The 22,490-nt window shown below is 49.6% G+C and overlaps 1 protein-coding gene across 1 annotated transcript in view; it reads left to right on the top strand.

The window, feature by feature from the left end:
- TSC22D4 (TSC22 domain family member 4) overlaps window positions 1-22,490 on the top strand; it is a 37,124-nt gene that overhangs the window by 10,065 nt on the left and 4,569 nt on the right. Inside the window, exon 3 of the mRNA XM_060779804.2 lies at window positions 21,293-21,344. Coding sequence (XP_060635787.2) covers window positions 21,293-21,344 — 52 coding nt within the window. The remainder of the gene's footprint in view (window positions 1-21,292; window positions 21,345-22,490) is intronic.

The raw sequence follows: 22,490 nt of genomic DNA on the forward strand, positions 1-22,490 counted from the left end.
ATGGCAGGCATCCTCAGAGGTTGAGGGGTCTGTTGGAAACTAGGCAAGTGGGGTTTAGATATCTGTGGAATGTCCCAGCAGCATTCTCTCCTGACGTTTCACCCACATCTGTGGCAGGCATCCTCAGAGGTTGAGGGGTTTGTTGGAAACTAGGCAAGTGGGGTTCAGATATCTGTGGAATGATGTCCAGGGTGGGAGAAAGAACTCCTGTCTGCTTGAGGCAAGTGTGAATGCTGCCATTGGCCACCTTGATTTGCACTGAACGGCCTTGCAGCTGCAAAGTCAATCAGTGAAGGTATCTGCATAGAGGTCATTTGGAAATGAGGCAAGTGGGGTTTAGATATATGTGGGATAATGTCCAAGGTGGGAGAAAGAACTCCTTTCTGCTTGAGACAAGTGTGAATGCTGCCATTGGTCACCTTGATTAGCACTGAATGGCCTTGCAGCTGCAAAGTCAGTCAGTGAAGGTATCTGTATAGAGGTCTGTTGGAAATAAGGCAAGTGGGGTTTATGTATATGTGGGATAATGTCCAGGATGGGAGAAAGAACTGTCTGCTTGAGGCAAATGCTGTCCTTGGCCACCTTGATTAGCACTGAATGGCCTTGCAGCTGCAAAGTCAATCAGTGAAGGTATCTGCATAGAGGACTGTTGGAAATGAGGCAAGTGGGGTTTATGTATATGTGGGATAATGTCCAAGATGGGAGAAAGAACTGTCTGCTTGAGGCAAGTGTGAATGCTGCCATTGGCCACCTTGATTAGCACTGAATGGCCTTGCAGCTGCAAAGTCAATCAGTAAAGGTATCTGTATAGAGGTCTGTTGGAAATAAGGCAAGTGGGGTTTATGTATATGTGGGATAGTGTCCAGGATGGGAGAAAGAACTGTCTGCTTGAGGCAAGTGCGAATGCTGCCCTTGGCCACCTTGATTAGCACTGAATGGCCTTGCAGCTGCAAAGTCAATCAGTGAAGGTATCTGTATAGAGGACTGTTGGAAAGGAGGCAAGCGGGGTTTATGTATCTATGGGATAATGTCCAGTTTGGGAGAAAGAACTTTCATCTGCTCGAGGCAAGCGTGAATGCTGCAATTGATCACCTTGATCAGCACTGAATAGCCTTGCAGCTTCAAGGCTTGGCTGCTTCTTGCCTGGGGAAATCCTTTATTGGGAGGTGATTAGCTGGCCCTGATTGTTTCTTGTCTGGAATTCCCCTGTTTTTGAGTGTTGTTCTTTCTTTACTGTCCTGATTTTAGAGGGTTTTTTTAATTAAATACTGGGAACCAGATTTTGTTCCTTTTCATGGGTTTCCTGGACATCATTCCACAGATATATAAACCCCATTTTCCTAGTTTCCAACAGACCTCACAACCTCTGAGGGTGCCTGCCATAGATGTGGGCGAAACGACAGGAGCAAATACTGCTGGGGCATTCCACAGATACATAAATCCCACTTGCCTAGTTTCCAACAGACCTCACAACCTCTGAGGATGCCTGCCATAGATGTGAGCGAAACATCAGGAAAGAATGCTGCTGGGGCATTCCACAGATACATAAATCCCACTTGCCTAGTTTCCAACTGACCTCACAACCTCTGAGGATGCCTGCCATAGATGTGGGTGAAATGTCAGGAGAGCATGCTGCTGGGGTATTCCACAGATATATAAACCCCAGTTGCCTAGTTTCCAACAGACCTCACAACCTCTGAGGATGCCTGCCGTAGATGTGGGTGAAACATCAGGAGAGAATGCTGCCGTAGATGTGGGAGAAATGTCAGGAGAGAATGCTGCTGGGGCATTCCACAGATATCTAAACCCCACTTGCCTAGTTTCCAACAGACCTCACAACCTCTGAGGATGCCTGCCATAGATGCAAGTGAAATGTCAGGAGAGAATGCTTCTGGAACATGACCATACAGCCCAGAAAACTCACAGCAACCCAGAAATAGAGACCTTTGGAATTCTAGGGAGAGTTCAGGCCTGATTCAAGTGCTGCTCCTGATCTGGGCAGAATCTTAGAGTTGAAAGAGAGTCCAATCTGCTCCTGCCAGGCAGGAAGATACCATCAAATCCCTCCCAACAGATGTCCATCCAGCCTCTGCTGAAAAGCCTCCAAAAAAAGAGACACCACCAAACTGCTTATTTTGCCAGCTGCAAAATGACTAGGGTTGCAAGGAGCGTGTGCGCATGAGAAAATGGCAGGTTGGAAGGATCGATGCCAGCCACTTTGAACCCAGGGAAACGCTTCCTAAAGGATTGCAACCCACTCCCCTCCCTGGCGTTGGACTAGATGACCTTCAGGGTGTCCCTCCAGCTCCATGACCCTGTGGGGAGGCCTCTTGGGTTGCCCCCTCTCTTTGGGCCTGCCTTTGCAGCCGCATTGACCCCCAAGCGTGGAGCTGGCCCCCTTCTTCTTCGCAAGGGAGGAAGCCTCAAAGCCTGGGGAAAGAGGAAGGAAACGGGGAAAGGAGAACGGCGGCGTTGTCTGTCGTCAGGCCGCAACGGAAGTGGTTTCCCAATGAGGAAGGGGCTCTTCCTGCCAGGCTCAGCTCAGAACCAACTCCCCCACACAGACCCCAATACTTAAGGGGGTTCCTCATTGGCACTGGACCCTCCTCGGCCCCTGCCAAGCTAAGAGATAGTAATGGGTGCCCTTGTCAATAGAAGAGCCCACCTCTGCTGGCTCCCACCCAGAGAGGCCAGCTATGGGGAGCTTCAGGGCCAGCACGAGGGGCTATTTCCATATATAAACCCATTTTCCTACTTCCAACAGACCTCACTACCTCTGAGGATGCTTGCCATAGATGCAGGCGAAACGTCAGGAGAGAATGCTTCTAGAACATGGCCATATAGCCCGAAAAAACCCCACAGGAACCTAGTATTTCCATCCTGCTTTGGGGTTTTGCCAGGCCATCTATTTCAAGAGTGACCCCCTGCCAGCTGAGCCCCAAATGGACATCCAAACACTTCCTCTCTCTCTCTCTCTCTCTCTTGGCCCAAAGTGCATGACATAAGGGCCCAGTCATAGAATCATAGCATCATAGAATCCTAGAGTTGGAAGAGACGTCCTAGATAATCCAGTCCTATGAGGAGCGGCTTAAAGAGCCGGGCATGTTTAGCCTGAAGAAGAGAAGGCTGAGAGGAGATATGATAGCCTTGTACAAATATGTGAGAGGAAGTCACAGGGAGGAGGAGGGAGCAAGCTTGTTTTCTGCTTCCTTGGAGACTAGGACGCAAGGGAGCAATGGCTTCAAACTACAAGAGAGGAGATTCCATCTGAACATGAGGAAGAACTTCCTGACTGTGAGAGACGTTCATCAGTGGAACTCTCTGCCCCAGAGTGTGGTAGAGGCTTCTTCTTTGGAGGTTTTTAAACAGAGGCTGGGTGGACATCTGTCAGGGGTGCTTTGAATGCGATTTTCCTGCTTCTTGGAAGAATTGGGGTTGGACTGGATCACCCATTAGGTCTCTTCCAGCTCTTTAATTCTATGATTCTATGATTCTATGAATCCTAGAGCTTCCAAAGAAGGAGCCTCCACCACACTCCGGGGCAGAGAGTTCCACTGCTGAACGGCTCTCACAGTCAGGAAGTTCTTCCTCATGTTCAGATGGAATCTCCTCTCTTGTAGTTTGAAGCCATCGTTCCATTGCGTCCTAGTCTCTAGGGAAGTCCCTCCTCCCTAGAGGGTCATATTTATACATAGCCCTCATCATGTCTCCTCTCAAGCTTCTCTTCTTCAGGCTAAACATGCCCAGCTCTTTAAGCCACTCCTCATAGGGCTTGTTCTCTAGACCCTTGATTACTTCCAACTCTAAGATTCTATTATCTTCCTGACTGAGACCTGTTCAGACGTGGAAGTCTCTGCCCTGGAGTGTGGTAGTGGCTCCTTCTTTGGAGGCTTTGGAACAGAGGCTGGATGGCCATCTGTCAGGGGTGATTTGAATGCAATTTTCCTCTTTCTTGGAAGAATGGGGTTGGACTGGATGATGGCCCATGAGGTGTCTTCCAACTCTAGGATTCTATGATCTTCCAGACTGTGAGAGCCATTCAGCAGTGGAACTCTCTGCCCTGGAGTGTGGTGGAGGCTCCTTCTTTGGAGGCTTTGGAACAGAAGCTGGATGGCCATCTGTCAGGGATGCTTTGAATGCGATTTTCCTGCTTCTTGGCAGGAAGGCCCATGAAGCTGGATGACCATCTGTCGAGGGTGCTTTGAATGCGATTTTCCTGCTTCTTGGCATGAAGGCCCATGAGGTCTCTTCCAACTCTTTGATTCTATGATCTTCCTGACTGTGAGACCTGTTCAGCAGTGGAACTCTCTCCCTTGGAGTGTGGTGGAGCCTCCTTTGGAGGCTTTGGAACAGAGGCTGGATGGCCATCTGTAGGGGGTGCTTTGAATGCGATTTTCCTGCTTCTTGGCAGAATGGGGTTGGACTGGATGATGGACCACCAGGTCTCTTCCAACTCTAGGATTCTATGAAAAGAACAAGAAATGGCCCTCTATGGCAGGCATGGGCCAACTTGGGCCCTCCAGGTGTTTTGGACTCCAACTCCCACAATTCCTAACAGCCTACCGGCTGTTAGGAATTGTGGGAGTTGGAGTCCAAAACACCTGGAGGGCCCAAGTTTGCCCATGCTTGCTCTATGGGCATCTAGTCTCAACCCAGGCTGTTTAGAAGCAGGCAATTTGGAATGATATCCGCCAGCGCAAGCCATGCCAATGGAGCAAAACCCGTTGTGCCCCAAAGGCTTTCGTAAAACACCACGCTTTGGCTCGGCGCCACGTCCAAACCCGCAAAGCCAGTGCCTCTTCTTACAACATTCCTGTGGGGTAGGCTGGGCTGGGAGAGCGAGGGAGGGAGGGAGGCCCCACGGCCACAACGGAGGGGCAGCAAAGCCCAACTTCCTCCCTCCAGGTGTTTTGGACTCCAACTCCCACAATTCCTAACAGCTGGTAGGAATATCTCCTTCCTTAGCGTCTAGGGGAGTCTCCCTTTTTGGAGTTCTTAAAGGCGAGGCTGGATGGGCCTCTGTTGGGAGTGATTTGATTGTGTTTTCCTGCCTGGCAGAATGGGGTTGGACTGGCTAGTCCTTAGGTCCCCACCAACTAGTGGAATATGGACCGCTTGGGAGTCTGATGTAGATAGCAAATCCTTCAACCAAAAGTCCTCCTCAGCTGTGATTGGCTGGTCTCTCAGCCAAGGGGAGGGGCGAGCAGGCATGCTCAGCGCATGGCAGCATGGTGCACATGTGTGGTGAAGGAGAGCATGCAAGGCTGGAGAGAGGCTCATGCCAATGAGTCCCTTCAAGACAGGGGGGTTCTGTGTGGGAAGTTTGGCCCAATTCTATCATTGATGGGGTTCAGAATGCTCTTTGATTGTACGTGAACTATAAATCCCAGCAACTACAACTCCTAAATGTCAAGGATGATTTTCCCCAAACTCCACTAGTGTTCACATTTGGCAATATTGAGTATTTGTCCCAAATTTGGTCCAATTCTATCATTGATTGAGTCCACAGTGCTCTCTGGATGGAGGTGAACTATAAATCCCAGCAAGTACAACTCCTAAATATCAAGGATGATTTCCCCCAAACTCCACTAGTGTTCACATTTGTCAATATTGAGTATTCGTCCCAAATTTGGTCCAATTCTATCATTGTTTGAGTCCACTGGGCTTTCTGGATGTAGGTGAACTACAACTCCAAAACTCAAGGTCAATGCACACCAAACCCTTCCAGTATTTTCTGTTGGTCATGGGAGAACTGTGTGCCAAGTTTGGTTGAATTCCATCGTTGGTGGAGTTCAGAAGGCTCTGGATTGTAGGTGAACTATAAATCCCAGCAAGTACAACTCCTACATGTCAAGGATGATTTCCCCCAAATTCCACTAGTGTTCACATTTGGCAATATTGAGTATTCACCCCAAATTTGGTCCAGATCCATCATTGTTTGAGTCCGCAGTGCTCTCTGGATGTAGGTGAACTACAACTCCAAAACTCAAGGTCAATTCCCACCAATCCCTTCCAGTATTTTCTGTTGGTTATGGGAATTTTGTTGGCCAAGTTTGGTTGAATTCCATCATTGGTGGGGTTCAGAATGCTTTTTGATTGTAGGTGAACTATAAATCCCAGCAATTACAACTCCCAAATGTCAAGGATGATTTTCCCCCAAACTCCACTAGCGTTCACATTTGGCAATATTGAGTATTCGTCCCAAATTTGGTCCAATTCTATCATTGTTTGAGTCCACTGGGCTCTCTGGATGTAGGTGAACTACAACTCCAAAACTCAAGGTCAATGCCCACTAAACCCTTCCAGTATTTTCTGTTGGTCATGGGAATTTTGTTGGCCAAGTTGGGTTGAATTCCATCATTGGTGGGGTTCAGAATGCTTTTTGATTGTAGGTGAACTATAAATCCCAGCAACTACAACTCCCAAATGTCAAGGATGATTTCCCCCAAACTCCACTAGTGTTCACATTTGTCAATATTGAGTATTCATCCCAAATTTGGTCCAATTCTGTCATTATATTGTTGAAAGCATTCATAGCCGGAATCACTGGGTTGTTGTAGGTTTTTTCAGGCTATATGGCCATGGTCTAGAGGCATTCTCTCCTGACGTTTCGCCTGCATCTATGGCAAGCATCCTCAGAGGTAGTGAGGTCTCACTACCTCTGAGGATGCTTGTCATAGATGCAGGCGAAGCGTCAGGAGAGAATGCCTCTAGACCATGGCCCTATAGCCCGAAAAAACCCACAAGAACCTAGTGATTCGAGCCATGAAAGCCTTCGACAATACATTGTGAGGTCTGTTGGAAGGGTTGCTGTGAGTTTTTCTGGCTGCCTGGCCATGTTCCAGAAGCATTATCTCCTGACATTTCGCCCACATCTATGGCAGGCATCCTCAGAGGTTGAGGGTTAGCCTGAAAAAACTACCACAACCCATCTAGGATGCTTCTGGTGTGCCCTCTGACCCCCAAGGCTGCCCAGTCCTAGGATTGTCCTGCTGCCAAGCTCTCTTGCTTTCTTTGCGGAGCTTCTCTGCTCCTGTCCGGTGGCTTTGACATGGAGGAGAAGGCCTTCCATGAGTTCCTTCCTCCCTTTGGAGGGGAACCCGGGCCAAGAAGAAGAAGGATCAGGGAGCGTGGCCATGCAGGGGCAGGCCAAGCCACAGAGGCCGGTTCGAGCTGGCACCCACCGCATTCCTTTTGGGATTTGACGGGGCTATTCTTAGCGGTGTTTATGCGGAGGGGATGGCAGGACGGAGCAGCCAGTGAGGAGAAGGGGCGGAGGGCCGCGCATGGCAGGACGCCTTCGAGTGAGGAGCCCGTCCTTCTCTTCCTCCCCCCAAAAGTGGGCATCTTGGCACGTCCCCGTGGAGTGGAAGAGAGAGGCCGCTCCAAGAATAGACCCTGAGGAGGAGGAGCAGGCCGTGGTTTGCAGGCCTGTGTCTCTCCTTCTTTTTTGGCTGGCTTCCTCCTTCCTTCCTTCCTTCTTTTCTTCCTCCCTGCCAGCTGCTTCGGACCAGTGCCCTGAGGCCAAGGAGGCACCAGCCTATCCAAACCAGCAAGGCTGGTTTTCTTGAGCTCCGCTCCTAGGCTTCATGCCCAGCTGGCTCAACACCCAAACATTGGCCCCAGCGGTTTGGGGTTAACCCCTGGACTCCACGGATGACTCTCTGGCTCGGTCGCCCGGGACATTTTTGCTGCCAGGAGGAGAAAAGGGGTCACTTGGCATGGGAAACCCATTGGATTTGGGCTCAGTCCAAGGCAGGCAGTTCCTTCTTCCCCGTCTTTTGTGTTTTCAAGTTGTGACTGACTTTAGGTCAACCCTAAGAGCAGTATTTCTCAACGTGGGGGTCAGGACCCTTGGGGATGTTAGAGGTCACCAAAGACCTTCAGAAAACACAGAATTTTGCAAGGGAAAAGCATTGGATTTGGGCTCAGGCCAAGGAAGGCAGTTCCTTCTTCCTTGTCTTTTGTCGTTCTGTGTTTTCAAGTTGTGACTGACTTTAGGCCAACCCTAAGAGCAGCAATGTGGAGGCCGTGACAGACTTTGTATTTCTAGGCGCAAAGATTACTGCAGACGCAGACTGTGGCCAGGAAATCAGGAGACGCTTCCTTCTTGGGAGGAGAGCAATGTCCAGTCTCGATAAAATCGTCAAGAGTAGAGACATCAGACTGGCAACCAAGATCCATTGCCTAGTCCAAGCCATGGTCTTCCCTGTAGTCACCTACGGATGTGAGAGCTGGACCTTAGGGAAGGCTGAGCGAAGGAAGATCGATGCTTTTGAGCTGTGGTGTTGGAGGAAAGTTCTGAGAGTGCCCTGGACTGCGAGAAGATCCAACCAGTCCATCCTCCAGGAAATAAAACCCGACTGCTCACTGGAGGGAAAGATACTAGAGACAAAGTTGAAGTACTTTGGCCACATCATGAGGAGACAGGAAAGCCTAGAGGAGACAATTATGCTGGGGAAAGTGGAAGGCAAAAGGAAGAGGGGCCGACCAAGGGCAAGATGGATGGATGGCATCCTTGAAGTGACTGGACTGACCTTGAAGGAGCTGGGGGTGGTGACGGCCGACAGGGAGCTCTGGCGTGGACTGGTCCATGAGGTCACGAAGAGTCGGAGACGACTGAACAAATGAACAACTAAGAGCAGCGTTTCTCAACGTGGGGGTCAGGACCCCTGGGGATGCCAAAGAGGTCACCAAAGACCCTCAGAAAACACAGAATTTTGCAAAGGAAGTGCATTGGATTTGGGCTCTGTCCAAGGCAGGCGGAAGGCAGTTCCCTGTCTTTTGTCGTTCTGTGTTTTCGAGTTGTGACCGACTTTAGGCCAACCCTAAGAGCAGCGTTTCTCAACGTGGGGGTCAGGACCCCTGGGGATGTCAAAGGTCACCAAAGATCTTCAGAAAACACAGTATTTTCTGGGTTGCTGTAAGTTTTTCAGGCTGTATGGCCATGTCCCAGAAGCATTCTCTCCTGACGTTTCGCCTGCATCTAGAATGCTTCTGGAACATGGCCTTACAGCCCAAAAAACTTACAACAATCCCAATGATTCCTGCCATGAAAGCCTTCAACAACACAGTATTTTCTGTTGGTCGTGCACGTTGTGTGGGGGACGTTTGGCCTAATTCTATCATTGTTAGGGTTCCGAATGCTCTTGATTGTAGGTGAACAATAAATCCCAGCAACTACAACTCCCAAAAGTCAAGGTCTATTTTCCCCAAACTCTACCAGTGATCACGTTTGGGCATATTGAGTATCCATGCCATGTTTGCCCTAGATCCATCATTGTTTGAGTCCACAATACTCTCTGGATGTAGGTGAACTACAACTCCCAAACTCAAGGTCAATGCCCACCAATCCCTTCCAGTGTTTTCTGTTGGTTGTGGGAGTTCTGTGTACCAAATTTGGTTCAATTCCATCATTGATGGAGTTCAGAATGCTCTTTGACTGTAGGTGAACTATAAATCCCAGCAATTGCAACTCCCAAATGTCAAGGTCTATTTTCCCCAAACTCCACCAGTGTTCACATTTGGGAATATTGAGTATTTATGCCAAGTTTGGCCCAGATCTGTAATTGTTGGAGTACACAGTGCTCTCTGGATATAGGTGAACTACAACTCCCAAACTCAAGGTCAGGAGAGAAGGCTTCTGGAACATGGTCATACAGCCCAGAAAAAAAACAACAACCCCCATGATTCCAGCTACAATACATTTTCTTTTGCCAGATTCCAAAGCTGGGGAGAGGCCACTGTTTTGGGGCCATTTGGGCTTGTTTCCGTGCCTCGTCTCCGCTTCCTGGGTGGGCTCCAGGGATCCTGCCGCGTCTTGCCCAAAACAGGGACACCCCGCCCTGCCATTAGGCCAAGGGTTGCCTCGGGCGGCAGATTCCGGGTGCCTTGGGAGGGCGGCACTCTTTGGGGCGGTCCTTCGGTGCATTAGGTGCGCGTGTTTGCTCCTGGGAGGGTGGCAAAGAGGTGCTGGGAAAATGGCATGGCCTCTAATGCGCAAATGTCTCCTTTCTCCTTGACCTGGGGAGGAAGTGAGTCGAGTGGAGTGCACATTACCATTTGCCTCGGGCATCCCAACGCCAAGGGTCAGCCCTCACGGTGAACTTTGGCTCCATGTTGCCAAAGGTTTTGGATTATCGGACAGTCCTGGAGTCTGGTTGCACCCAAAGTGAACAAAAGCTTGTGCTAGACAAAGCATGGGCCAACTTCGGCCCTCTGGGTGTTTTGGACTCCAACTCCCACAATTCCTAGCAGCCTCAGGCCCTTACCTTTTACATCTCAGCTGCTTAAGCATTCAAATCACCCCTGACAGATGGCCATCCAGCCTCTGTTTAAAAGCTTCCAAAGAAGGAGCCTCCACCACACTCCGGGGCAGAGAGTTCCACTGCTGAATGGCTCTCAGTCAGGAAGTTCTTCCTCATGTTCAGGTGGAATCTCCTTTCTTGTAGTTGGAAGCCATTGTTCCGCGTCCTAGTCTCCAGGGAAGCAGAAAGGAAGCTTGCTCCTGCCTCCCTACAATTTCCTCTCACATATTTATCCATGGCTATCATGTCTCAGCCTTCTTTTCTTTAGGCTAAACATGCTTAGCTCCTTAAGCCGCTCCTCATAGGGCTTGTTCTCCAGACCCTTGATCATTTTAGTCGCCCTCCTCTGGACACATTCCAGCTTGCCAATATCTCTCTTGAATTGTGGTGCCCAGAATTGGACACAATATTCCAGGTGAGGTCTAACCAAAGCGGAATAGAGCATGGGGAGCAGGACTTCCCTGGATCTAGGCACTATGCTCCTCCTGATGCAGGCCACAATCCCATTGGCTTTTTTTGCCGCCACATCACATTCCTGGCTCATTTTGAACTTGTTGTCCACGAGGACTCCAAGATCTTTTTCACACATACTGCTCTCAAGCCAATCGTCCCCCGTTCTGTCTCTTTGCATTTTGTTTTTTCTGCCAAAGTGGAGTATCTTGCATTTGTTCCTGTTGAACTTCATTGTGTTAGTTTTGGCCATTCATCTCTCTAATCTGTCAAGATGGTTTTGAATCCTGCTCCTGTCCTCTGGAGTCTTGGCTCTCCCTCCCAACTTGGTGTCGTCTGCAAACTTGATGATCCTGCCTTCTAACCCTTCATCTAAGTCATTCATGGAATTCAGGCAAAAGCAACCTGCTGCAGCCTCCCCGAGCGTGTGCATGGCTCGCGTTGACAATGAGCGGATGTTGCTTGGCCGCCACACGTGTTGTGGTTTCGTCACGGAAATGCCAGGGGGCATGGAATATTACTACACCCATAGGGAGGGGATGTGGTGAGGGGCCAGGCCGGTTGCAGCTTACCGTGCGGTGCAGTCTCCTTGCAAAATGAGGGCAGGAGGGATGGAAAAGTACCAGAGCCTCCGTTCGGGCTCCATCTGCACCTGGGAAGAAGGAAGAGGGAAGTCCTCCATACGCCAAGGTCACTTTGCTCACAGAGGCTCAGGAGGAACCTGTTTCCACAGGTGTGGGGCCACCACCTGAAAGAGACCCACAAGGGATGGAGAGAAGTCGAGGGGATGCCTTGCACCTCAAAACTCCAAAGATTGCAGATGCATCTACACCAGGCCTGGGCAAACTTTGGCCCTCCAGGTGTTTTGGACTTCAACTCCCACCATTCCTAACAGCCGTTAGGCTGTTAGGAATGGTGGGAGTTGAAGTCCAAAACACCAGAGGGCTGAAGTTGGCCCATGCCTGGTCTACACTGTGTGCAGTTGGAGGCCTTTTGACTCAAGGCTATATAAACTGTATACTAATGGGTTGCTGTGGGCTTTTCGAGCTGTTTGGCCAAGTTCCAGTAATATTGTCTCCTGACGTTTCACCTCCATCTGGGGCTAATGGTGTCTTCAGAGGTTCTGTTGGCTGTGAGGCAAGTGGAGTGTAAATAATGTACCTGTGGAATAATGCCCAGGGTGGGAGAAAGAACCCTTGTCTGTGTGAAGCAAGTGTGGTGTTGCAATTGGCGAGCTAGAATAGCATTGAGCAGCCCTGATGTTTGCAAAGTCAATCAGTAAGGGTATCTGCATAGAGGTAGTGAAGCAAGTGGAGTGTATATATGGGGGGGGGGTGTGTGTATGTGGAATACTATCCAGGGTGGGAGAAAAGAACCCATGTCTGTGTGAAGAAAGGGTGGATGTTGCAATTAGCGAGCTTGATTAGCATTGAGTAGCCAGGAAGCTGCAAAGTCAATCAGTAAGGGTATCCGCATAGAGGTAGCCTAGCCATCTCCCAAACAGGGTGGGAGAAAGAACCCTTGCCTGTTGCAATGAGCAAGCTTGAATTAGCATTTGTGTAGCCCTGATGTTTGCAAAGTCAATCAGTGAGGGTATTTTGTGTAGAGATAGCCTAGCCACCTCCCAAACAGGGTGGGAGAAAGAACCCTTGTCTGTTGCAATGAGCAAGCTTGCATTAGCATTTGCATAGCCCTGAAGTTTGCAAAGTCAATCAGTGAGGGTATCTGCATAGGGGTAGCCTAGCCACCTCCCAAACATGGTGGGAGAAAGAACCCTTGACTGTTGCAATGAGCAAGCTTGAATTAGCATTTGTGTAGCCCTGAAGTTTGCAAAGTCAATCAGTGAGGGTATTTTGCGTAGAGGTAGCCTAGCCATCTCCCAAACAGGGTGGGAGAAAGAACCCTTGACTGTTGCAATTAACAAACTTGAATTAGCATTTGAGTAGCCCTGAAGTTTGCAAAGTCAATCAGTGAGGGTATCTGAATAGAGCTAGCCTAGCCATCCCCCAAACAACAAACTTGAATTAGCATTTGCATAGCTCTGTAGTTTGCAAAGTCTATCAGTGAGGGTATCTGCATAGAGGTAGCCTAGCCATCTCCCAAACAGGGTGGGAGAAAGAACCCTTGCCTGTTGCAATTAGCAAGCTTGAATTAGCATTTGCGTAGCTCTGAAGTTTGCAAAGTCAATCAGTGAGGGTATCTGCATAGAGGTAGCCTAGCCATCTCCCAAACAGGGTGGGAGACAGAACCCTTGTCTGTTGCAATTAGCAAGCTTGAATTAGCATTTGAGTAGCCCTGAAGTTTGCAAAGTCAACCAGTGAGGGTATCTGCATAGAGGTATCCTAGCCACCTCCCAAACAACAAACTTGAATTAGCATTTGCATAGCTCTGAAGTTTGCAAAGTCTATCAGTGAGGGTATCTGCATAGAGGTAGCCTAGCCATCTCCCAAACAGGGTGGGAGAAAGAACCCTTGACTGTTGCAATTAACAAACTTGAATTAGCATTTGAGTAGCCCTGAAGTTTGCAAAGTCAATCAGTGAGGGTATCTGCATAGAGGTATCCTAGCCACCACCCAAACAACAAACTTGAATTAGCATTTGCATAGCTCTGAAGTTTGCAAAGTCTATCAGTGAGGGTATCTGCATAGAGGTAGCCTAGCCACCTCCCAAACAGGGTGGGAGAAAGAACCCTTGTCTGTTGCAATTAGCAAGCTTGAATTAGCATTTGAGTAGCCCTGAAGTTTGCAAAGTCAACCAGTGAGGGTATCTGCATAGAGGTATCCTAGCCACCTCCCAAACAACAAACTTGAATTAGCATTTGCATAGCTCTGAAGTTTGCAAAGTCTATCAGTGAGGGTATCTGCATAGAGGTAGCCTAGCCACCTCCCAAACAGGGTGGGAGAAAGAACCCTTGACTGTTGCAATTAACAAACTTGAATTAGCATTTGCGTAGCTCTGTAGTTTGCAAACTCAATCAGTGAGGGTATCTGCATAGAGGTATCCTAGCCACCTCCCAAACTGGGTGGGAGAAAGAACCCTTGTCTGTTGCAATTAGCAAGCTTGAATTAGCATTTGAGTAGCCCTGAAGTTTGCAAAGTCAACCAGTGAGGGTATCTGCATAGAGGTATGCTAGCCACTTCCCAAACAACAAACTTGAATTAGCATTTGCATAGCTCTGAAGCTTGCAAAGTCAATCAGTGAGGATATCTGCATAGAGGTAGCCTAGCCACTTCCCAAACAGAGCAGGAGAAAGAACTCTTGTCTGTTGCAATGAGCAAGCTTGAATTAGCATTTGTGTAGCCCTGAAGTTTGCAAAGTCAATCAGTAAGGGTATTTTGCGTAGAGGTAGCCTAGCCACCTCCCAAACAGGGTGGGAGACAGAACTCTTGTCTGTTGCAATGAGCAAGCTTGAATTAGCATTTGAGTAGCCCTGAAGTTTGCAAAGTCAATCAGTGAGGGTATCTGCATAGAGGTAGCCTAGCCACCTCCCAAAAAGGGTGGGAGAAAGAACCCTTGCCTGTTGCAATTAGCAAGCTTGGATTAGCATTTGAGTAGCCCTGAAGTTTGCAAAGTCAATCAGTGAGGGTATCTGCTTAGAGGTATCCTAGCCACCTCCCAAACAGGGTGGGAGACAGAACCCTTGCATGTTGCAAATAACAAACTTGAATTAGCATTTGAGTAGCCCCGAAGTTTGCAAAGTCTATCAGTGAGGGTATCTGCATAGAGGTAGCCTAGCCATCTCCCAAACTGGGTGGGAGACAGAACCCTTGCATGTTGCAAATAACAAACTTGAATTAGCATTTGAGTAGCCCCGAAGTTTGCAAAGTCAATCAGTGAGGGTATCTGTATAGAAGTATCCTAGCCACCTCCCAAACAGGATGGGAGACTGAACCCTTGCCTGTTGCAACTAGCAAGCTTGTATTACCATTTACACCAGGCCTGGGCAAACTTTGGCCCTCCAGGTGTTTTGGACTTCAACTCCCACCATTCCTAACAGCCTACAGGCTGTTAGGAATGGTGGGAGTTGAAGTCCAAAACACCTGGAGGGCCAAAGTTTGCCCATACCTGTATGAAACAGATTTCCTTACATGCCCAAGCCCCTTCCCCACCTATGCCTCCCCCCAATAGAACCAAATTGTGTAATTGGGGAGGGGGGGGGGAGTTGTGTTTCCTGGTGCAAGCGCACCGGGTGCAACGCGTTATGCAATGCGCTTGGGCTCCGTTCCCGGTCTCCATCGCAACGTCCCCACCCTCCACAACACTCCCCCCTCCCTGGAGGGGACTGGCATAAACAGAGGGTGGCAGGCTCATAAAGGGCCCTTTGTGCCCCCCCCACTCCCCAATCCGCCAAGTCTTCTCTGTCACTCCAGAGCCAAGAACAAGGAAGGGGTGAAGGAGAGGCTTTGGCCGAGGAGGCGTTTGGCTTTCGGCCGGACACTTTTTCCTTGTTTTGGAGGGGGGGGGGGGGGACTGGAGTGGAGATACACAGTGCGGATCTTGACTGTGTTTGTTTGGGGTTGGGGGTTTGGCCTGCCCACCCTGTTCTCCCTGTCCAGCTTCCCTGGACAGCTTCAAGGCTTTGCAAGGACATCTGATGTCCCTTCTGTGTGTCGAAATGGCGGGGGGGGGGGGGAGGGGGCGGACACATACACTTGTTCACACTCACATACACACACTTACGCCTCGGCCAATGGGAGTGAATGAGAGGGGGCTGAGAGAAAGAGGGTGCTGGGCACAGAGATGGCTATTTATGCCGTGCCAGGGAGCAGCATCAGTGAGCATCATCTGATGCTCACACCCCCATCATTACAAACCTCCCCCCCTCCCCAATTCAGCCAGCTGGGACTGAATGCGAGGGGAGGAGGAAGAGGAGGAGGAGGAAGAAGCACAGCCTTTGCAGCGGATCAGGTCCTGCCCCCCAGCGGGGATGGGTCCGGTCATACAGATGGACATGAGGTTGCACGAAGAGCAAGGGATCAGACCTGGAGAGAATGCGTCCTTCTGATTTGGGGAGATGATTGGCAGCGGATCGGGTCCTGCCTCCCCTGTTCTCCCTTGAACTGGGACACCTTCCCTGGATGGCTATGGGGCAGAAAGAGCGAGAGAGCTGATCAGGAGGGAAGAAGACCTTCTGATCATTGGTACCCAGGAGTCACAGCAATTGCAGACCCCACCACAGGAGACCAAAGATCAAGTGACACAGGACGCAAACCCAATCCAGGAGACCCAGGACCTCTCTGATCATTGGGACCAAGGAGAAAACGTCCCAGGAGTCACGGCAATTGCAGACCGCGCCAAAGGAGACCAAAAATCAAGTGACACAGGACGCAAACCCAATCCAAGACACCCAGGACCTCTCTGATCATTGGGACCAAGGAGAAAACGTCCCAGGAGACACGGCAATTGCAGACCCCACCACAGGAGACCAAAGATCAAGTGACACAGGACACAAACCCAATCCAGGAGATCCAGGACCTCTCTGATCATTGGGACCAAGGAGAAAACATCCCAGGAGTCACAGCAATTGCAGACCCCACCACAGGAGACCAAAGATCAAGTGACACAGGACGCAAACCCAATCCAGGAGATCCAGGACCTCTCTGATCATTGGGACCAAGGAGAAAACATCCCAGGAGTCACAGCAATTGCAGACCGCACCAAAGGAGACCAAAGATCAAGTGACACAAGACGCAAACCCAATTCAGGAGACCCAGGCCCTCTCTGATCATTGGGACCAAGGAGAAAACGTCCCAGGAGACACGGCAATTGCAGAACCCACCACAGGAGACCAAAGATCAAGTGACACAAGACGCAAACCCAATTCAGGAGACCCAGGCCCTCTCTGATCATTGGGACCAAGGAGAAAACGTCCCAGGAGTCACGGCAATTGCAGACCGCGCCAAAGGAGACCAAAAATCAAGTGACACAGGACGCAAACCCAATCCAGGAGACCCAGGACCTCTCTGATCATTGGGACCAAGGACAAAACGTCCCAGGAGTCACGGCAATTGAAGACCCCACCACAGGAAACCAAAGATCAAGTGACACAGGACGCAAACCCAATCCAGGAGACCCAGGACCTCTCTGATCATTGGGACCAAGGAGAAAACGTCCCAGGAGTCACAGCAATTGCAGACCCCACCACAGGAGACAGAAGAACAAGGGACACAGGACCCAAACCCAATCCAGGAGACCCAGGACCTCTCTGATCATTGGGACCAAGGAGAAAACGTCCCAGGAGTCACAGCAATTGCAGACCCCACCACAGGAGACCAAAGATCAAGTGACACAGGACGCAAACCCAATCCAGGAGACCCAGGACCTCTCTAATCATTGGGACCAAGGAGAAAACATCCCAGGAGTCACGGCAATTGCAGACCGCGCCAAAGGAGACCAAAGATCAAGTGACACAGGACCCAAACCCAATCCAGGAGACCCAGGACCTCTCTGATCATTGGGACCAAGGAGAAAACATCCCAGGAGTCACGGCAATTGCAGACCGCGCCAAAGGAGACCAAAGATCAAGTGACACAGGACCCACACCTGATCCAGGAGACCCAGGACCTCCCAGGGTGGGTCTGAGCATCTTGAGCGGTCTGTGCCATGGAAACACCCCAAGGGGTTTCCGTCAGGACCATGGTCAGTGCCTACGAGTCCCGGCAGGAGCCCCAAGGCTGCGGCTGCTGCGCACTGCCCCATTCGGGGGACCCCCAGAGACCCCGGCATCGCGGCTGCACCTCCCCGGCCCTTTCCAGGGACCCCTCTCCCGCCCGGCCCAGGCTCAGCGAAGGCCTGCAAGCCGCCGGTGTCGCCCGGAAGCTCAACGGCCGGAAAAAAGAGGTGGACAAAACCTTGGTTTCGCTCCTGCTTGTCTTGCACAGGTAGCCGGGAGGGGAGGGGGAGTTGTGCGATTGTGGTTGTTTGCAAATGGCAACAGGAAGGGACTCCTGTGTCCTGACACAGAGGGCACTGAGGGTGTGAAACTCAGCAGATAATGCTGTCTAAATACACTTTGGTTGTGCCTCTGAGAGGATAGAAAAATAGAATCATAGAATCAAAGAGTTGGAAGGGACCTCATGGGCCATCCAGTCCAACCCCATTCTGCCAAGAAGCAGGAATATTGCATTCAAATCACCCCTGACAGATGGCCATCCAGCCTCTGCTTAAAAGCTTCCAAAAAAGGAGCCTCCACCACACTCCGGGGCAGAGAGTTCCACGGCTGAATGGCTCTCACAGTCAGGAAGTTCTTCCTCATGTTCAGATGGAATCTCCTCTCCTGTAGTTTGAAGCCATTGTTCAATTGTATCCTAGTCTCCAGGGAAGCAGAAAACAAGCTTGCTCCCTCCTCCCTGTGGCTTCCTCTCACATATTTATACATGGCTATCATATCCCCTCTCAGCCTTCTCTTCTTCAGGCTAAACATGCCCAGCTCCTTAAGCCGCTCCTCATAGGGCTTGTTCTCCAGACCTTTTATCATTTTAGTCGCTCTCCTCTGGACACATTCCAGCTTGTCAATATCTCTCTTGAATTGTGGTGCCCAGAACTGGACACAATATTCCAGGTGTGGCCTAACCAAAGCGGAATAGAGGGGTAGCATTAATTCCCTAGATCTAGACACTATGCTCCTATTGATGCAGGCCAAAATCCCATTGGCTTTTTTTGCCGCCACATCACATTGTTGGCTCATGTGTAACTTGTTGTCCACGAGGACTCCAAGATCTTTTTCACACGTACTGCTCTCGAGCCAGGCATCGAGAGGGCTGGACTAGATGAACCTTGGAAAACCCTTTCTGACCTTAGGATGCTGCTCTTAGGCCTTAGAAGCATAGGGCTGGAAGGGACTATTAGAATAACCCTGTGTCCAGTTCTGGGAAACACAATTTAGGAGATGGACGAGTTGGAGGGTGTTCAGAGAAGGGCGACCGAAATGGTCAAAGGTCTAGACAAAGCTTAAGATCATCAGGAGAGTTCCTGCTCTCGATCCCACCACTCTTGCAAACGCGGTTAATGGGGACAAGAGACAGGGCCTTTTCGGCAGTGGCCCCCCATCTGTGGAACTCTCACCCTAAGGACATCAGGTTGGCCACCTTCCTCCTGTCCTTCAGAAGACAACTGAAGACTTGGCTCTGGGGCCAGGCGTTCGACTAGAGCACTGGTTCTCAACCTTCCTAATGCCGTGACCCCATAATACAGTTCCTCGTGTTGTGGTGACCCCCAACAATAAAATTATTTTTGTTGCTACATCATAACTGTAATTTTGCTACTGTTATGAATCGTAATGTTAATATCCGATATGCAGAATGTATTTTGGGGTGTTGTAGGTTTTTCCGGGCTATATGGCCATGTTCTGGAGGCAATTTTTCTCCTGACGTTTCGCCTGCATCTATGGCAAGCATCCTCAGAGGGAGTGAGGTCTGTTGGAAGTAGGAAAAATGGGTTTATATATCTGTGGAATGACCAGGGTGGGACAAAGGACTTTTTGGCTGCTGGGGCTGGGTGTGAATGTTTCAGCTGATCACCTTGATTAGCATTCAATGGCTTGGAAGTACCTGGGGGAATCTTTTCTTGAGAGTGATTTTATGTGCCTGTTTGTTTCCCCTCTGTTGTTTTGCTGTTGTAATTTTAGAGTTTTTTAATACTGGTAGCCAGATTTTGTTCATTTTCATGGTTTCTTCCTTTCTGTTGAAATAGTCCACATGCTTGTGGATTTCAATGGTTTCTTTGTGTAGCCTGACATGGTGGTTGTGAGAGTGGTCCAGCACTTCTGTGTTCTCAAATAATATGCTGTGTCCAGGCCGGTTCCTCAGGTGCTCTGCTATGGCTGATTTCTGTGGCTGGAGTAGTTTGCAGTGCCTTTCATGTTCCTTGATGTGTGTCTGGGCAATGCTGCGTTTGGTGGTCCCTATGTAGACTTGTCCACAGCTGCATGGGACACGGTAGACGCCTGCAGAGGTGAGAAGATCCTTCGACAATACAAAGCCTTCAACAATACACAGAATGTATTTTCATTCCCAGGTCCAAATTTGACACAATACCTGGCAGAATGGGGTTGGACTGGATGGCCCAGGAGGTCTCTTCCAACTCTAGGATTCTATGATTCTATGTCCTATTGAGATGGAGAAAGGCTTGTTGTGGGGATTGCTACCAGACTGTGCAAACGAGGGTGAAGAAGAAGCAGGGCAGGCTCCTTGAACTATCTCTCAAAGGAAAGTCCCAGTAAAATACAGTGTGCTACCTGAGAGGAGGGTTGGACTGGATGGCCCATGAGGTCTCTTCCAACTCTTTGATTCTATGATTCTAGGAGAGATTTTGGGGATGGCATAGGCAGCATCAGTGGGGAAAATCCATGCGTTGCTTTGCCCACCCTTGACCAACTGGCTGTCGGCTTTGGGGAGTTGCATTTCAATCCCACGCCTGGAGCGCCTTCTGGCTTTTGTTTGGAGCTTGGAGCTCAGCGCACGGAACGGGATGTAAATAAACAAACACAGCTGGATCCCCAGAGGACCTTGGGCCGTGCTGCCACCGCTGCCGGTCAGATTTTCTCTTGGCCGTTTTCTCCACTGGTCCCATGGCCAAGGGCTTTGCAAACCCCTCAAAGAACCGAGAGGTGGGAGACTCTTGGATGCCACACGTCTCCTGAAAAGAAGTGTGCCGCTATGTGGGTAACAAGTGTGATCTTAAGACCTGTGCGGAGTGCCCAGGTCACTCTGCACACGTCTAAGGTCACGCTCATTACACAGATACTTTCAGGTGGACAGCCTGTGTATCTGGTTGTGTGAGCTCCGCTAGATCCAGTGGAAAATTTTGTGGCCGCGGGAGAAAAGAATGCCGCCTGAAGCCAGGGCTTTTTGGTGCTCTGGGGTTTCCATTGCGATTTGGAAGAGAGTGATGCAGAGGTAACTCTTAAGCCGGTAGCGGAGGAGGGCGACTAAAATGATCAAGGGTCTGGAGAACAAGCCCTATGAGGAGCGGCTTGGGGAACTGGGCATGTTTAGCCTGAAGAAGAGAAGGCTGAGAGGAGATATGATAGCCATGTATAAATATGTGAGAGGAAGCCACAGGGAGGAGGAGGGAGCAAGCTTGTTTTCTGCTTCCTTGGAGACTAGGACGCAAGGGAACAATGGCTTCAAACTACAAGAGAGGAGATTCCATCTGAACATGAGGAAGAACTTCCTGACTGTGAGAGCCGTTCAGCAGTGGAACTCTCTGCCCCAGAGTGTGGTGGAGGCTCTTTCTTTGGAAGCTTTTAAGCAGAGGCTGGATGGCCATCTGTCAGGGGTGATTTGAATGCAATATTCCTGCTTCTTGGCAGAATGGGGTTGGACTGGATGGCCCACCAGGTCTCTTCCAACTCTTTGATTCTATGATTCTATGATTCTAGGGTCTTGTCCGCCACTTTGGAGAGTGTTAATTATAATTGTCAGAGCAACATAGGCAAATGGAGAATGGTGGTGGTGGTGGCGTAAGGGCTGGCCCGAAGGTTGGTTTTCTCTCTTAATCCACTTTCTTCTCTCTCTCTCTCTCTTTTCCTGCAGCGGAACAAACAGCAGCATGATAGCCATAGACAACAAGATTGAACAAGCCATGGTGAGTCAAGGGAAGGGGCCCCGAGGGGGGCAGGAGCCATGGGGCCAGGTGGGCACCTCTGGGCAGGCCTTTCCGTGTGTCACCTCCGTGATGCCCGAGGGCTGGAGGAACAGAGGTGTGGACACGGAGCCGTGGCACAACCCCCTTCACCCACCCGTATGCCCTCCTGCTTCCTTGCTTGAGGGCGGTTGAGTGATGCTTCCTTGCACAATAAGCACAAAGCGTAGAAACCAGCCTTCTGCCCATTCTTCTGCCTTGCTTACATTCTTTCCGGGGTTCCTGTGCTTAGAAGAGATTCAAACGCCAATGGATGATCTCTGCCTTTGACCGTTCCCAGAGAAAGGTGGAGATGTCGCTTCTGTGCGTGTACATCTGTGGGTTCCATACCAAAATAATAATAATAATAATAATAATAATAATAATAATATTTGAGAACACAGCATATTATTTGAGAACACAGAAATGCTGGAGCACACCAACAACCACCATGTCAGGATACACAGAGAAGCCATTGAAATCCACAAGAAGCATGTGGACAATTTCAACAGAAAGGAAGAGACCATGAAAATGAACAAAATCTGGCTACCAGTATTAAAAAAAAACTCTAAAATTACAACAGCACAACAGCAGAGAGGAAACAACCAGGCACATCTTAACACCTCTCAACAGGGGATTTTCCCAGGCTCAGCCAGGCCTTCAAATGCTAATGAAGGTGGTCAGTTGAAACATTCACACCTAGCTCCAGCAGAGAAGAGTCCTTTGCCCCACCACAGCCATTCCACAGATATATAAACCCATTAACCTAATTCCAACAGACCTCACTACCTCTGGGGATGCTTGCCATAGATGCAGGCGAAACGTCAGGAGAAATGCCTCTAGAACATGGCTCTATAGCCCAAAAAAAACCCACAAGAACCTAGTGATTCCAACCATGAAAGCCTTCGACAATACAATAATAATAATAATAATAATAATAATAATAATAGTAATCTTTATTTGTACCCCGCTACCATCTCCCCAAGGGACTCGGTGCGGCTTACGTGAGGCCGAGCCCACAATACATCAATGATAAGGCAATAACAACAATTAATACAGACAATAAAATAAAACTCATAACAAAAAATAAACAATAAACAAGAGCAGTAA

The sequence above is a fragment of the Anolis sagrei genome, chromosome 6, assembly GCF_037176765.1.
Source record: "Anolis sagrei isolate rAnoSag1 chromosome 6, rAnoSag1.mat, whole genome shotgun sequence".
NCBI lineage: Eukaryota > Metazoa > Chordata > Lepidosauria > Squamata > Dactyloidae > Anolis > Anolis sagrei.